Raw genomic sequence first — 15,073 nt, forward strand, 5'->3', positions numbered from 1 at the left:
GCTTAATATTAGCATGCTAACAGTTAGCATGTGTCAAGTACCAAGTTTTATGACTAATGTGACACTTGCTAAATATTAGCATGCTAACAGCATGTGTCAATTACCAAGTTTTGTGACTAACGTGACACTTGCTATTAGCATGCTAACGGTTAGCATGTGTCAATTGCCAAGTTTTATGACTAACGTTACACTTGCTAACGGTTAGCATGTGTCAATGACCAAGTTTTATGACTAACGTGACACTTGCTAACTATTAGCATGCTAACGGGTAGCATGTGTCGAAGTACCAAGTTTTATGACTAACGTGACACTTGCTAACTATTAGTATGTGTCAATGACCAAGTTTTGTGACTAACGTTACACTTTCTAACAGTTAGCATGTGTCAATGACCAAGTTTTATGACTAACGTGACACTTGCTAACTATTAGCATGCTAACGGTTAGCATGTGTCAATTGCCAAGTTTTATGACTAACGTGACACTTGCTAACTATTAGCATGCTAACGTTAGCATGTGTCGATTACCAAGTTTTATGACTAACGTGACACTTGCTAACTATTAGCATGCTAGCGGTTAGCATGTGTCGAAGTACCAAGTTTTATGACTAACGTGACACTTGCTAACTATTAGCATGCTAACAGTTAGCATGTGTCAATTACCAAGTTTTGTGACTAATGTGACACTTGTTAACTTTTAGCATGCTAACGGTTAGCATGTGTCGAAGTACCAAGTTTTATGACTATCGTGACACTTGCTAATTATTAGCATGCTAACGGTTAGCATGTGTCAATTACCAAGTTTTATGACTAACGTGACACTTGCTAGCTATTAGCATGCTAACGGTTAGCATGTGTCAATTACCAAGTTTTGTGACTAACGTGACACTTGCTAACGGTTAGCATGTGTCGAAGTACCAAGTTTTATGACTAATGTGAAACTTGCTAAAAATTAGCATGCTAACAGTTAGCATGTGTCAATTACCAAGTTTTATGACTAACATGACACTTGCTAACTATTAGCATGCTAACGGTTAGCATGTGTCAATCGTCAAGTTTTGTGACTAACTTTATCATTAAAATAACAGATAAATGACAAGCTGAACTGTCAACATGTGCACACGCACAAAAGTCCCTTTTGCTAACTGTAAACATGCTAACAGTTAGCATGTGTCAAGTTCCAAGTTATATGACTAATGTGACACATGCCAACTGGTTTGCAATTTAGCTAGAATGTGTCACCTACAAAGTTATATAACTCTGAAGCTTTATGCTGTAAAAAGGCTATTGACAAAGATTAAAAACAATGTTCAAAGTGTGCATTAAATCCTCTAAAGGCCTTAGTTGGCCACATGCGTGGACAGCACCTTTTAGCTCTTATTTCCGAAATTGTGTACACTACTGAATTGGGGTATTTTGGCCGCTTATGTGGACACTTATACTGCCATCTGGTGGTGTCAGAAGAGTATAACATACAATGGAATTTGGGAAAAAAAAGTGTAAAAAAAAGAATTAGCATGTCACTAAACATGAAGTACACGTTTGTGTACTTATGGACTAAGTACATCATATCAAAAGATGATTCTTAGTTTGTATTCCAATTAGGGTCCAATAATCCCAAATAGCCAAGAGAAATAATTAAAAAAAGCATGTAAACAAACAGCTTGGGCCTTAAGAGGTTACATCAGTGTCAGTGGTTCTTAACCTTGTTGGAGGTACTGAACCCCACCAGTTTCATATGCGCATTCCATAACCCTTCTTTAGTGAAAAATAAAATGTTTTTTTTTTCAAATTCAGGACAAAGTTATATAATAATAATAATAATAATAGATTTTATTTGTAAAAAGCACTTTACATTGAGTAAACAACCTCTAAGTGCTACAGTGTATTGAAAAAAAATAAAACATAAATAAAAATAAAAACTAGAACAGCCAAATAGCTAAAACTAGTATGCATATATCTAAAAAAAAAGAGGCTTTTTTAAAAATAAGGGTTTTTAAGCCTTTTTTAAAAGCATCCACAGTCTGTGGTGCCCTCAGGTTGTCAGGGAGAGCCTTCCACAGATTGTTCGTAGCTTTGTCCTCGGAAGTTGGAGGAGGTTAGCCTGTCCGGAGCAGAGGTGTCGTGTGGAGGATTTGGGAGTGAGTAGTTCTTTGAGGTAGAGGGGGGCATTTCCATGGAGGCACTGGTGGGTTAGTAGGGAGACTTTGTATTCAATCCTATATGTTTTTGGTAACACTTTAGTATGGGGAACATATTCTAAGTAACAAAGACTTAATTTAGAGTTATTTGGTTAGGGTTAGAGGGTTAGGGCCAGGGTTAGAGGGTTAGGGTTATAATAAGGCCATGCCGAATAAGGCATTAATAAGTATTTAATAATGACTAGTTAAGAGCCAATATGTCATACTTGCCAACCTTGAGACCTCCGATTTCGGGAGGTGGGGGTTGGGGGCGTGGTCGGGGTGGGGCGGGGCGTGGTTAAGAGGGGAGGAGTATATTGACAGCTAGAATTCACCAAGTCAAGTATTTCATACATATATATATATATCTACATCCTGAAAATATGCAAACAAAACTGTGTTTAGATCATTGATACTTCAAACCTGCATAAATATAACATGAATATAACATAACTTGGCTTCTGAGAGCTTCAAAATGTAATAAATAAAATGCTAAAAGTTTTTGATAAACAAACAATTATTTTAATAATTAAATATGGTCATTTTAAATGAATTATTATGATAATTTAAAATTAATTATTTCAAATATGTTTATTTTAATGTACTGGTATAATTCTATGGCTGGATGTAATAAGGAGTCAGAAAAAATAAAAATACAATTAATTTTGATGTTTTTAGCAAAATATAGTAAACATTTATTTAGTTTTTTTTTAAATTAATGAATATATTTATTTTTAGGTAAGATAAACAAAATAATACAATGTATCTTTAGTCTGGATGATTTAGTGAAAAAAGGCTGTCCTCACTCAGGTCCGCATGGAGCTGGAGGGGGCGTGGCCTCCAGCGCCGGCTGAAAATCGGGAGATTTTCGGGAGAATATTTGTCCCGGGAGGTTTTCGGGTGAGGCGCTGAATTTCGGGAGTCTCCCGGAAAATTCGGGAGGGTTGGCAAGTATGCAATATGTTACTATTTTGCATGTTAGTAAGCAACTAATTAATGGTGAATATGTTCCCCATACTAAAGTGTTACCATGTTTTTTTTACTGGTGCACAAAATGAACCGTGCATGAACATCACCTTGTTCAAAGAACAAAACCAACACAGAGCATGAACTCACAACAAATTACACACCTGCAAATCCAGTCTGACTTCTGCTGTTGCCGTATCCGTAACACGCCGATAGGGAGACGTTTTTAATTACACGATGAGTCGGGTGTGTCTTGACCTCCGCCGAACCCCTGAGCCCGACTCACCGAACCCCTAGGGTTCATCTGAACCCAGGTTAAGAATCACTGGGTTACATATTACGCTAAGCCTAATAAAGAAATGACATTTCTTACAACATGTTCCGCAATACTTTTTATTAAAACTTTCAAAGCCTTGAAGAGAATTTTGGATCGGTCAATAGACCCAGCAGCGCCTCTCAAAGGTTCCAAATTAAAAATTGAAATAGGAATTTTAAAAGACATGAAAGCAACCAAACGTCAATGCCACTGCAAAAACACACCCTCATTCAAATGATTACTAGTTACTGACGTAGAAATGAAGCATGTTTAGTGCGTTGCAGCCGCTGTGTTCATGGCAGGGTGACTAAAGTGCGGCTTCTTCATGAATCATCCATCCGATGAATTGATTAGTTCTATTATGATATTTTACACAAATGTAAACACAAGGCTAAGATGTGGATGTCAAACGCTTCTTTCAACTTTTCTGTACAGGAAGTCGCTGGAAAAAGTTTTGTTGACGTTAGCGTTTTATTTTGTCCGATATCATTATCAAGTAGACACGGCCGGTGTCAGACCGATACCGATGCTGGTTGTGTTTTTATTTCCACACCGAGAAGAAAAATGTCTCTGCTGTCTCTGAGTGTCGCCGTGTCCAAACGGCGTCCGCGCTCACGGAGCAGCGTTTGCCATGGAAACAAAGTTGTCGTCACGTGACCCGTCTAAAGTTCCCGCGCCGTCTGAGTCTTCGGCAGCCGTCCGAAAGAAGGACGATGAGATCCATCTCCGCACGTCAGGCGTCACCTCGCCCCCTGCGACTTCCTGTCCGCGTGTTTGCTGGCCACGTCGCGCTCGTGCTGTCGCCTCTCCGCCAGGTGCTTCAGGAGCTCCGCCTCCTGACACTGAAAGAGCAAAAAAAAAAATGGACGTCAGCGTCACGGCCGACGGTCAGGGGCTGGGGACGCTCGTTCGGTTCTGACCTTTCTCCTCTCGTGGGCGGCGTCCAGTTTGTGTTGGATCTCCTCCAGCGAGGGTTTGGGACGAGGGGGCGTGGTCGCCTTGGGCTCGCCGTTAAAGATGGGCGGCTTCAGGATGACCTGGAAGGCGTGGCCGCTCGCACGCTTGCTCAGCTCCATCACCTCCATGTGGCGAATGTCGCCCAGGTTTAGGTCCACAACGCCTGCAGGGACACCAGACCAAACGTCAGAAGGTTTGACGTAAAATGATAACAAGAAGAACATCTTCACTTCCAACCCGATAAAAAACTGTTCCTGTCTGTCAAAGACAGGTGTGTCCAAACTTTCATTACTGACTCTTAATAACGGTATCTGGGTTCGATTCCCAGTTGGGTCGACTGGTAACTCACTCTACTGTTTCACCGCTGTCATAGGTTTTTAAGAGTACTATGTCAAGCATCGGACTCATTGTCACCAGGACCGAGGTTAAGTCAGTGCTCTTCATAAGTGGATCTGGATTCAAATCTCAGTCTGTTTTGTTTGACCTGAGACAGTGGTTCCTGATTACCTTTGTGGATGAACCAGTATCGTTTGTCAACATGACCCAGGATAGCTCAGTGGTTTAAACCGCCCAATAACAGGTACTGCGTTCAAATCCCAGTCGGGACGATAGGTATTTTGTTTCACCTTCATCGTAGTTCACTACCACAGGGGTACGCCATTACATCGGTCTTCTTTGAACAAGATTCCGGGTAGATCAGTGGTTAACTTTTTTGGCGTACAGGGTTCAAATCCCAGGCGGTTCAAAAGAAAACTTACAACCTGGAACAGTTGGTGTTTTCTCTCACCTCCATCGTAGTTTACTGAGACAGGGGTCCTCGAGTACATGAACCATGTTTCAGCAGGATTGGGGATAGTTCAATGGTTACAAAAGTTGGCTCCCCATGAGGGATACTGGGTTTGAATCCCAGTTGGGTCGATCAGTAACTTAAAGTCAGTGTTTTAAGTAGTCTACTGAGACAGGGGTCATCAATTACATTTGTGCATGGGCTGGAATCAGGTCTCAACGGTATCCAGGCTAGCTAAATGGTTAACATAGTCAGCACTCAATAAGGATTACTCGGTTCGAATCCCAGTTGGGACAGTAAGTTAGAGCCACTATTTCGTTTGACCTCCATCGTAGTTTACTCTGACAGGGGTACTCAATCACATTTGTCTATGGGGCGAAAACTTATTTAAAAAAAGCCCTGGGTAGTTCAGTGGTTAACGCTCTTAGCGTACTGGGTTCAAATCCCAGGCGGTTCAAAAGATAACTTACAACCTGGAACAGTTGGTGTTTTCTCTCACCTCCATCGTAGTTTACTGAGACAGGGGTCCTAGATTACATTTGTGTAAGCGGCGGGACCATGTTTCAGCAGAATCCAGGGTAGTTCAATGGTTAACACAGTTGGCTCCCAATAATCGGTACTGGCTTTGAATCCCAGTTGGGTTGATCAGTAACTTACAGTCAGTGTTTTGTCTCACCTCTATTGAGACAGGGGTCCTCGATCAGATTTGTGTATGGACCAGAATCATTGTCTAAGCGGGACCCAGGATAGCTGAAGCGCCGATGAGGGTTACTCGGTTCTAATCCCAGTTGGGACGATAGGTAAGGTCAGGATTTTATTTTAACTCCATCGTAGTTTGCTCTGACAGGGGTAGTACCCCATCACATTTGAGTATGGGGTGAAATCTGTGTGCGTACTGGGTTCAAATCTCAGGCGGTTCAAAAGATAACTTACAACCTGGAACAGTTTGTGTTTTCTCTCACCTCCAACGCAGTTTACTGAGACAGGGGTCCTAGATTACATGTTTCAGCAGGACCCAGGATAGTTCAATGGTTGGCTCCCAAAGAAGGGGTACTAGGTTTGAATCCCAGTTGGGTTGATCAGTAACTTAGAGTCAGTGTGTTGTTTCACATCCATTATAGTTTACTGAAACAACGGTCTCTTGCGTATGGGCTGGAACCCGGTCTCGACGAAACCCAGGATCACTCAATGGTCAACATATAGTTCAAATTCCCAGTCTGGTTGGTCAATAATTCATAAAGCTACGGCTACACGGCATCAAGACGAAATATACAGGTAAAAGCCAGTAAATTAGAATATTTTGAAAAACTTGATTTATTTCAGTAATTGCATTCAAAAGGTGTAACTTGTACATTATATTTATTCATTGCACACAGACTGATGCATTCAAATGTTTATTTCATTTAATTTTGATGATTTGAAGTGGCAACAAATGAAAATCCAAAATACCGTGTGTCACAAAATTAGAATATTACTTAAGGCTAATACAAAAAAGGGATTTTTAGAAATGTTGGCCAACTGAAAAGTATGAAAATGAAAAATATGAGCATGTACAATACTCAATACTTGGTTGGAGCTCCTTTTGCCTCAATTACTGCGTTAATGCGGCGTGGCATGGAGTCGATGAGTTTCTGGCACTGCTCAGGTGTTATGAGAGCCCAGGTTGCTCTGATAGTGGCCTTCAACTCTTCTGCGTTTTTGGGTCTGGCATTCTGCATCTTCCTTTTCACAATACCCCACAGATTTTCTATGGGGCTAAGGTCAGGGAAGTTGGCGGGCCAATTTAGAACAGAAATACCATGGTCCGTAAACCAGGCACGGGTAGATTTTGCGCTGTGTGCAGGCGCCAAGTCCTGTTGGAACTTGAAATCTCCATCTCCATAGAGCAGGTCAGCAGCAGGAAGCATGAAGTGCTCTAAAACTTGCTGATAGACGGCTGCGTTGACCCTGGATCTCAGGAAACAGAGTGGACCGACACCAGCAGATGACATGGCACCCCAAACCATCACCCAACCATGCAAATTTTGCATTTCCTTTGGAAATCGAGGTCCCAGAGTCTGGAGGAAGACAGGAGAGGCACAGGATCCACGTTGCCTGAAGTCTAGTGTAAAGTTTCCACCATCAGTGATGGTTTGGGGTGCCATGTCATCTGCTGGTGTCGGTCCACTCTGTTTCCTGAGATCCAGGGTCAACGCAGCCGTCTACCAACAAGTTTTAGAGCACTTCATGCTTCCTGCTGCTGACCTGCTCTATGGAGATGGAGATTTCAAGTTCCAACAGGACTTGGCGCCTGCACACAGCGCCAAATCTACCCGTGCCTGGTTTACGGACCATGGTATTTCTGTTCTAAATTGGCCCGCCAACTCCCCTGACCTTAGCCCCATAGAAAATCTGTGGGGTATTGTGAAAAGGAAGATGCAGAATGCCAGACCCAAAAACGCAGAAGAGTTGAAGGCCACTATCAGAGCAACCTGGGCTCTCATAACACCTGAGCAGTGCCAGAAACTCATCGACTCCATGCCACGCCGCATTAACGCAGTAATTGAGGCAAAAGGAGCTCCAACCAAGTATTGAGTATTGTACATGCTCATATTTTTCATTTTCATACTTTTCAGTTGGCCAACATTTCTAAAAATCCCTTTTTTGTATTAGCCTTAAGTAATATTCTAATTTTGTGACACACGGAATTTTGGATTTTCATTTGTTGCCACTTCAAATCATCAAAATTAAATGAAATAAACATTTGAATGCATCAGTCTGTGTGCAATGAATAAATATAATGTACAAGTTACACCTTTTGAATGCAATTACTGAAATAAATCAAGTTTTTCAAAATATTCTAATTTACTGGCTTTTACCTGTATTGTGTGGGTTTTTTACATCACCCACACAGAATAAAGTTGTGTAGTAGTTGGTTGATTATAGTTGAAAAGGTAAGTAAATGGTAAGGATAAAAATAATCAACATAATAATTGAGGTTGCTGACCAGTGAGCTCTCCTGGGTACGATAATAAGAATTGATAATAAGAATCTTAACATTAACTCCGCCCCAACGTATATAATCCTGACATCTACAGCCATGGTTTTGTGAGTTACCTATCCACTTCCAGGATTGTAGACTATCTTCTGAACCGACTGGAATTCAAACCCGGGAGCCAACGTTGTTAACGACAGAGCTGTCCTGGGTCTTGTTGAGAGAAATGTAATTATCTAAGTAAGCAATGAAAGCGGTAAAACAAAACAGTGAGCTGCAGTATCAATTGACTTAACTGGGATTCGAACCCAGATACCATTATTAAGAGTCGGTGAAGTTAGTTAGTGAAGTTAGCTGCCCTGCAGCTGTGCCTTAAAGCCAAATGTGATCACGTGACTGTGAGGACGTGTCAGCTGACCTTCCTTCTGAGCAGACAAGGCGCCAGGTGGCTTCTGGAGGATGCAGGAGCACAAAAACGACACCAGAGGGAGCTCTCGCAACTTCTCTCTGTAGGCTGAAAAGAGACAAACGCAAACAATAAGTACGCCAATAATTACATTAATCGTAGTCTTAATAATAACAATAACTGATAATCAAATTATAGTATGTATAAGAATAATAATAAAAGTAATATTCATGTTAATAGAAATATTAATCTAAGACAATTATAATATCATTTAAGAAGAAAAATTCTCCTAATATTTTAACATTATCTAAAATTACAGTATTTTTTTAAATCAATGCAATATCAATATTATGCATACAATTAATATGAAAAAATCAATGCAGATATTGATAGCTAACATGAATACTAATACATTAATATTGACATCAACATTTCTATTAATATTAGCATTAATATATGTAAATTATAGTCATGTATAATCAATATATTCATATGTATGTATGTGTTTTGAATTCAAATTGTTTATTATTATTGTTTAGTGCTAACGACGATAATAATAATAATAATCAAATTATAAAGATAGTATGAAAATGATATTAAAACTAATATTAATGTTAATAGTAAGACAATCCTAATTTGGCTGCAATAGGAAAAAAAATCTAAAAAAAATATATTTTAATATAATTATTTTCGCTATTAATATTGATGTATCAATGCGGATACTAATAATCAACATAAATAATATTAATCTTGATACCAACATTATAATTGCTGTTAGTATTAATATATGTATATGACATATATCAATGTGTTAACAAACATTTTGTATGTATCAATATAATTTGTGTTTAGAATTAACATACTCTTTAATATTAATATTTCATGTCAACAAAAATGATGATGATAGTAATAATAAAAAAAAACATTTTGAAGAAAACTTATATTAGTTTTTACAGTGAAATTAATTACAAGTAATAGAAAGAAGAAACATATTACAATATAACAATTTCAATGATATCGATATTTTAGTAATCATAGAATTGTTTCTATTAATATTAAAATATTAAAGCAGATAATAATACAAACATAAATAAAATATGTAATATTAGTATAAACATGAATCTTCAACACCATTACTCACTTGAATAGTGATATCAATTTGATATTAACAATGCATATTATATATTAACCATATATTCCTCATATTTATATATATATCAATATTATTTGTGTTTAGAATTAAATCGTGTCTAATATGAAGGGTTGTTGCAACAACAAAGATGATAATAATGTTAAGAATATTAATTCAGTGCCAACAACAAGTCTGAGTGGGTGAGAGGAAATGTACCTGATGACGTCATGGCTGCTAGGAAGACTTTGTGAAGTCAGCTAGACTGCACTCAGGGAGTAATGTTGGTCCTGTCAGTCTAAACAGAGGTAAAAAAAAACATTTCAATTCATTTGTCACACACAAAACATGCATGGAACTTTCCAGCTAATTAGTTTCAATATCATCAGCTGGATGAGTTCAAAAATAACCATTTGCGTCAATTTGTGTTTCCTCTCCTGTAAAGAAGTAAACATTTACGCGAGAACGATGACGTTTTCTCCGGTGAAAATGTGCTCCTCTCTTTTGTCCGATTACCATGACATCATCCGTATTATTCATGGTGCGTCTGAGCAATGATGTCATTTTAAATCATCGTCTTCATCGCCCAAGCACGGTCGCTCCAATTCGAGACAATAACAAGACAAAAGGAGGCGAAGAGAAACTATATAAATGTTTAAAAAGGAGGAAAAGGTTCTCACTCACCAGTTTGATGTCGGGGCTTCACGCTGAAGATGTGCAGCATCCTCCGCAGCATCAGCACCACCGCACAGCAGCTGCTGCATGACATCACTTTGGAGCCTTCCCATTGGCTGAGGAGAGGCGTGGGCTCCCATTGGTCACGACACGCCAAAGAAGAGGAGGCGTGCTGTGGGTGTTTTCTCGTGTGGGAAGGAGGACACGCATCCTTTATTTTGTCGTTGATTGTCATCATTGAATAAAATATCAACATTATTTATTTCCATTTATTTTATATCATTCGTTATTTCATGTATTTACCCATGATACACTTCAATGTCCTCTATAAAAAACGGTGTGTTTGTGTTTCAGAGAGCAGGGTGAGGGAACTCCTCACCCCAGATGATGATGTCATGATCAGCCAATCAGGTATGACTACACAGCTTTTTATTTTTTTTCCTCTCACACAAGGAATTAGGAACGGTCTGTTCCAGAGTTAATCTGTGACATCTTGTCACACATAAAGAGTACAGTAGAAAGCACAAACAATATTCAAATAAAATGTTTAAAAGTGACTTTTCAAACGCTGCTAGAAGAGGATGGAAAAGTTAGCGATGACTGCAGAAGGTTAATGAATATACTAGAGATGTCGGCCTGCCGATATTATAAATGCGTTAATATGTAATATCGGAAATTATCGGTATCAGTTTTTTTTAAAATATCAAATCAACATAAAAAACACAAGATACACTTACAATTAGTGCACCAACCCAAAAAACCTCTCTCCCCCATTTACACTCATTCACACAAAAGGGTTATTTCTTTCTGTTATTAATATTCTGGTTCCCACATTATATATCAATATATATCAATACAGTCTGCAAGGGATACAGTCCGTAAGCACACATGATTGTGCGTGCTGCTGGTCCACTAATAGTACTAACCTTTAACAGTTAATTTGACTCATTTTCATTAATTACTAGTTTCAATGTAACTGTTTTTATATTGTTTTACTTTATTTTTTATTCAAGAAAATGTTTTTAATTTATTTATCTTATTTATTTTAATTTTTTTTAAAGTACCTTATCTTCACCATACCTGGTTGTCCAAATTAGGCTTAATAATGTGTTGATTCCACAACTGCATATATCGGTTGATATCGGTATCGGTAATTAAAAAGTTGGACAATATCGGAATATGGGATATCAGCAAAAAGCCATTATCGGACATCCCTAGAATATACTAATGTATTAATTAATATATGTGGTACAAAATACAGGGAAAAAACACGCACTCTCCAAAAAACGTAAATAAACAGGTGCACGGCAAAAAGTGTACTTAAAGAAAAAGCTTGTGTCCTTCTTATAATTTAATATAAATGTATACAGCTGTGGTCAATCAATTGACATAATAAATCAAGAACAACTTCCAAAATAAAAGTGCACAAACAATAGACATCCATCCATCCATTTTCTACCGCTTATTCCCTTTGGGGTCGCGGGGGGCGCTGGAGCCTATCTCAGCTACAATCGGGCGGAAGGCGGGGTACACCCTGGACAAGTCGCCACCAGACAAAATTGAAAATTGCCCAAAATAAATCAAAGACTCAGTACAGCATCATAGGAAAATAAAGTAATACAAAAATAAAAGTATGTGGACAACCATTATAATAAATGTTTTTTTTGCATTTTTTATTTATTTATTACTTTATTTTCCTATGAGTCTTTGATTTATTTTGTACAATTGTCCATTTTGTCTATTATTTGTGCACTTTTATTTTGAAAGTTGTTCTTGATTTATTACATCAATTGATTGACCATAGCTGTGACTATTTTTAGACTCATTTTAGAGGCCACATGGAGAGAAATCTACTCCCAAGTAGATTTCTTGGTAAAATCTTGGTAAAATTCTCTGGTAAAATCACGTGTGGAGGTCTTGCTCCTCCGGGTTCTTCAGACCACCAAGGACGGACATGACAGCCTCGTTCATCTTTGTGAACAGTGTTTTATTTTTCAATAAAAATCTCGAAGCCGGTCCTGGCGCACCCCGCTTCGCTGCAGGTCCGCAGGCCACACACCCCACCCCCACACACGGCACAATAACTTAAAAATAAAGACAACTTCAGATTGTTTTCTTTGTTTGAAAATAGAGCAAGCACATTCTGAAAATGGACAAATAATAATGTTGTTGTTTTTTTTTTTTACACTTACATGTAGCGGTTAATATTCTATCTTTCTACCATGAATTGATTAACGACGATTGATAAGTTGAACAACTTATTCGGGTGTTACCATGTAGTGGTCAATTGTACGGAATATGTACTGTACTGTGCAACCTACTAATAAAAGTCTCAATCAATCAATTTGTCGTTATTTATACTTTCTGAATAAATTATGCGACAATGTTCATCAGTCAACTGGTTGGTCTTTATTTTCAATTTATTAAGATAAAAAAACAATATCCAAATCAAATTGCAGGATGTTGTTTATGTAGATTGCTCATCATGTGGTTTATTTTGTACATATGTAGCATCATCTACAACGATACAAATAATTGCTATTGCGACATCTAGTGGACACATTTAGAACAGCAGTTTCTTTTCATTCAAAATTTTCGACTCATTTTCAAACTCATCCCGCGGGCCGGTTTAAAACTGTTCGCGGGCCGGATCCGTACGTTTGACATCTATGATTTAAGTGCGTCGCTTCCTGTTAAAAAAATTGCAGACTGATGAAGACCTTGTCTGTGTTTGGTAGAATCCTGTGCAGTTTATATTAAAATTATAAGAAGGACATTTTTTCTTCAATAAATATATGTGGAAGACTAAAGCGCTTTGAGTGTCTATAAAAGCGCTTTATAAATTCAATTCATTATTATTTATTTATTTATTTATTTTTATTTTTATTTTTATTTATTATTATTTATTTATTTATTTATTTATTTTTTGCTTTTTTAAATCTTTTTTATATATTTATTGTACAATGTACATAAAAACATATATATTCTCAATATACATACAAACTAAGGCACTCTTAACAAATCTCAACAATTTCAAGTAGCTGTTAAATATTTAGGCTTGGATGACGTCATTTTGACCCGGAACTAGTTTATGTTTTTTTTTGTTTTTTTTTTGCTGTTATTTATTTTATTTTATTTATTGAACAATGTACATACAAACATATATATTCTCAATATACATGAAAAACCAAGGCACTCTTAACAAATCTACAATTTCAAGTATCTTTAATTTTGTATTAAGTAATTTATTTATTTTTAATCCAATCCATTATTATCCTTTACCGGTTCTGTCTGTAACGTCATTATCCCTTTAAGCACGTATTTGTTTTGATATCGAATCGACAAAATGTGAGTTTTGTCATTCTGTGACCGCATTAAAGTCTTACTTTGTCTTTTCATACATATTTGATACATTGTCTACTTTATTCAAGCGTTTTAGTGTAACCCCAGACATCGTTGCTACGTGACGACCGCCAAGTAGCAAACACTGTAATGGCACAGTTTAGCCACTAGAGGTCGACAGAGAACACACAATCGTCCATAGAGCGCTCATGTTTAAGAAGCATGTTTGTGCTTTAAATGCTCAATTTAAGAGTAGTCTATGTGTATTGTTTATCGTGTATAAATATTGTGTATATTATATATGACGATTAACAGTGAATTAGCAGTTTTACTCTTGATTTTAATGGCATCCAATAAAAAAAAATCTAACCTACGTAAGAGTTTAACCTTGCCAACTGATATGAAATCACAGAGATTATTCATATAACACATAAATGATTATGAAAAACACGCTGAACAAGGCTTTGGTCAGGTTTGTGACAAAAATAAATAGTAATCAATAGGGGTGTGTGTCAGAATAATTGTATCACAAAACTTTGTGTTTCAATGAGTTCCCGGCAAGCAGACAAAAGCTGCCTGTCTTTGATCTTACCAATCAAAAGGCTTGTAAAACTCCACTGTGTAGGATGGGAAGCGACATGTATGTATTGATGTATTGTAATCCTCAGGAAGATTTTGTCTTGACCCGAGATCTACAAAGCGGAGAGGAAGCAGGATCTGACCCCTCCTCCAGGCACCTTTTCTTTGAACTGTTTTGTAACCAAAGGCGACGGCTGTTTACGACCCCCCTTCCTTTAGAAACAGCTGTTGCCATGTAATCAGGGAAAGTCCAATTAAAAGAGGAGGCGTACAATCTTTCGTCAGAGCGTGGCGGGACACTGTAAAAGGGTACAGGTCTACGCGTTTCTCCTCATTGAGCCAAATTTAATTCTGTCTCTGTTTAATTCCTTGCTTCTTTATCTGTTTAATAGATGTCATCAGTGTTTGAACCTCACATGTGAATCTTTGGGCACCTGATGATTATTGTATTGTGTGTATGTATTATTTGGTACAATAATTATAATGAAAACCTTTTGAAAGACAGGTTCAGGTTGGAAAAGATCCTTCTTGTTGCGTGTTGCTTATGTTTTTTAAATGATTCTAAACAAAAAACTAAAAAAAAAAAGTTTTCCCTTTTAAACCGATTTTTTGATCATTACGAATCGATTTAGAATCGGGGTTGAAAAGAATCGTGATTCGATTATGAATCACGAAGTGAAGTGTTTTAGTGTAACCCCAGACACAGTAGCTAACGTCTTCCACGCCTCACCTGACGTCCGCAAAGGTGCAAACTGCAACTGTAATG

General features: G+C 37.7%; 1 protein-coding gene across 2 annotated transcripts; it reads right to left on the reverse strand.

Annotated features, from left to right (window-relative positions):
* Positions 1-3,504: 3,504 nt before the first annotated feature.
* On the reverse strand, positions 3,505-10,468 carry LOC133608494 (stathmin-4-like). Of its 2 annotated transcripts, none has more exons than XM_061963752.2 (5): positions 10,396-10,468; positions 9,931-10,009; positions 8,595-8,690; positions 4,379-4,578; positions 3,505-4,300 (listed from the first exon to the last, which is right to left on the reverse strand). In XM_061963752.2, exons 2-5 carry the CDS (start codon positions 9,941-9,943, stop codon positions 4,199-4,201), a joined length of 411 nt encoding a protein of 136 aa, XP_061819736.2. In that variant the 5' UTR covers positions 9,944-10,009; positions 10,396-10,468; the 3' UTR covers positions 3,505-4,198. The 2 variants fall into 2 exon arrangements, with proteins under 2 accessions (XP_061819736.2, XP_061819737.2); XM_061963753.2 differs by lacking the exon at positions 10,396-10,468 and adding an exon at positions 10,171-10,307.
* Between the last annotated feature and the right edge of the window lie 4,605 nt (positions 10,469-15,073).

The sequence above is a fragment of the Nerophis lumbriciformis genome, linkage group LG06 (assembly GCF_033978685.3).
Source record: "Nerophis lumbriciformis linkage group LG06, RoL_Nlum_v2.1, whole genome shotgun sequence".
In the NCBI taxonomy this organism is placed as follows: domain Eukaryota; kingdom Metazoa; phylum Chordata; class Actinopteri; order Syngnathiformes; family Syngnathidae; genus Nerophis; species Nerophis lumbriciformis.

What these genes read in the sequence shown, in the direction of transcription:
- LOC133608494 (XM_061963752.2), bottom strand. An exon ending in CTTGTCTGCTCAGAAGGAAG is followed by an intron (nt 4,579 to 8,594) that starts GTCAGCTGACAC and finishes GTGTCCCTGCAG; the next exon opens with GCGTTGTGGACCTAAACCTG. An exon ending in CCGCCCACGAGAGGAGAAAG is followed by an intron (nt 4,301 to 4,378) that starts GTCAGAACCGAA and finishes TTGCTCTTTCAG; the next exon opens with TGTCAGGAGGCGGAGCTCCT.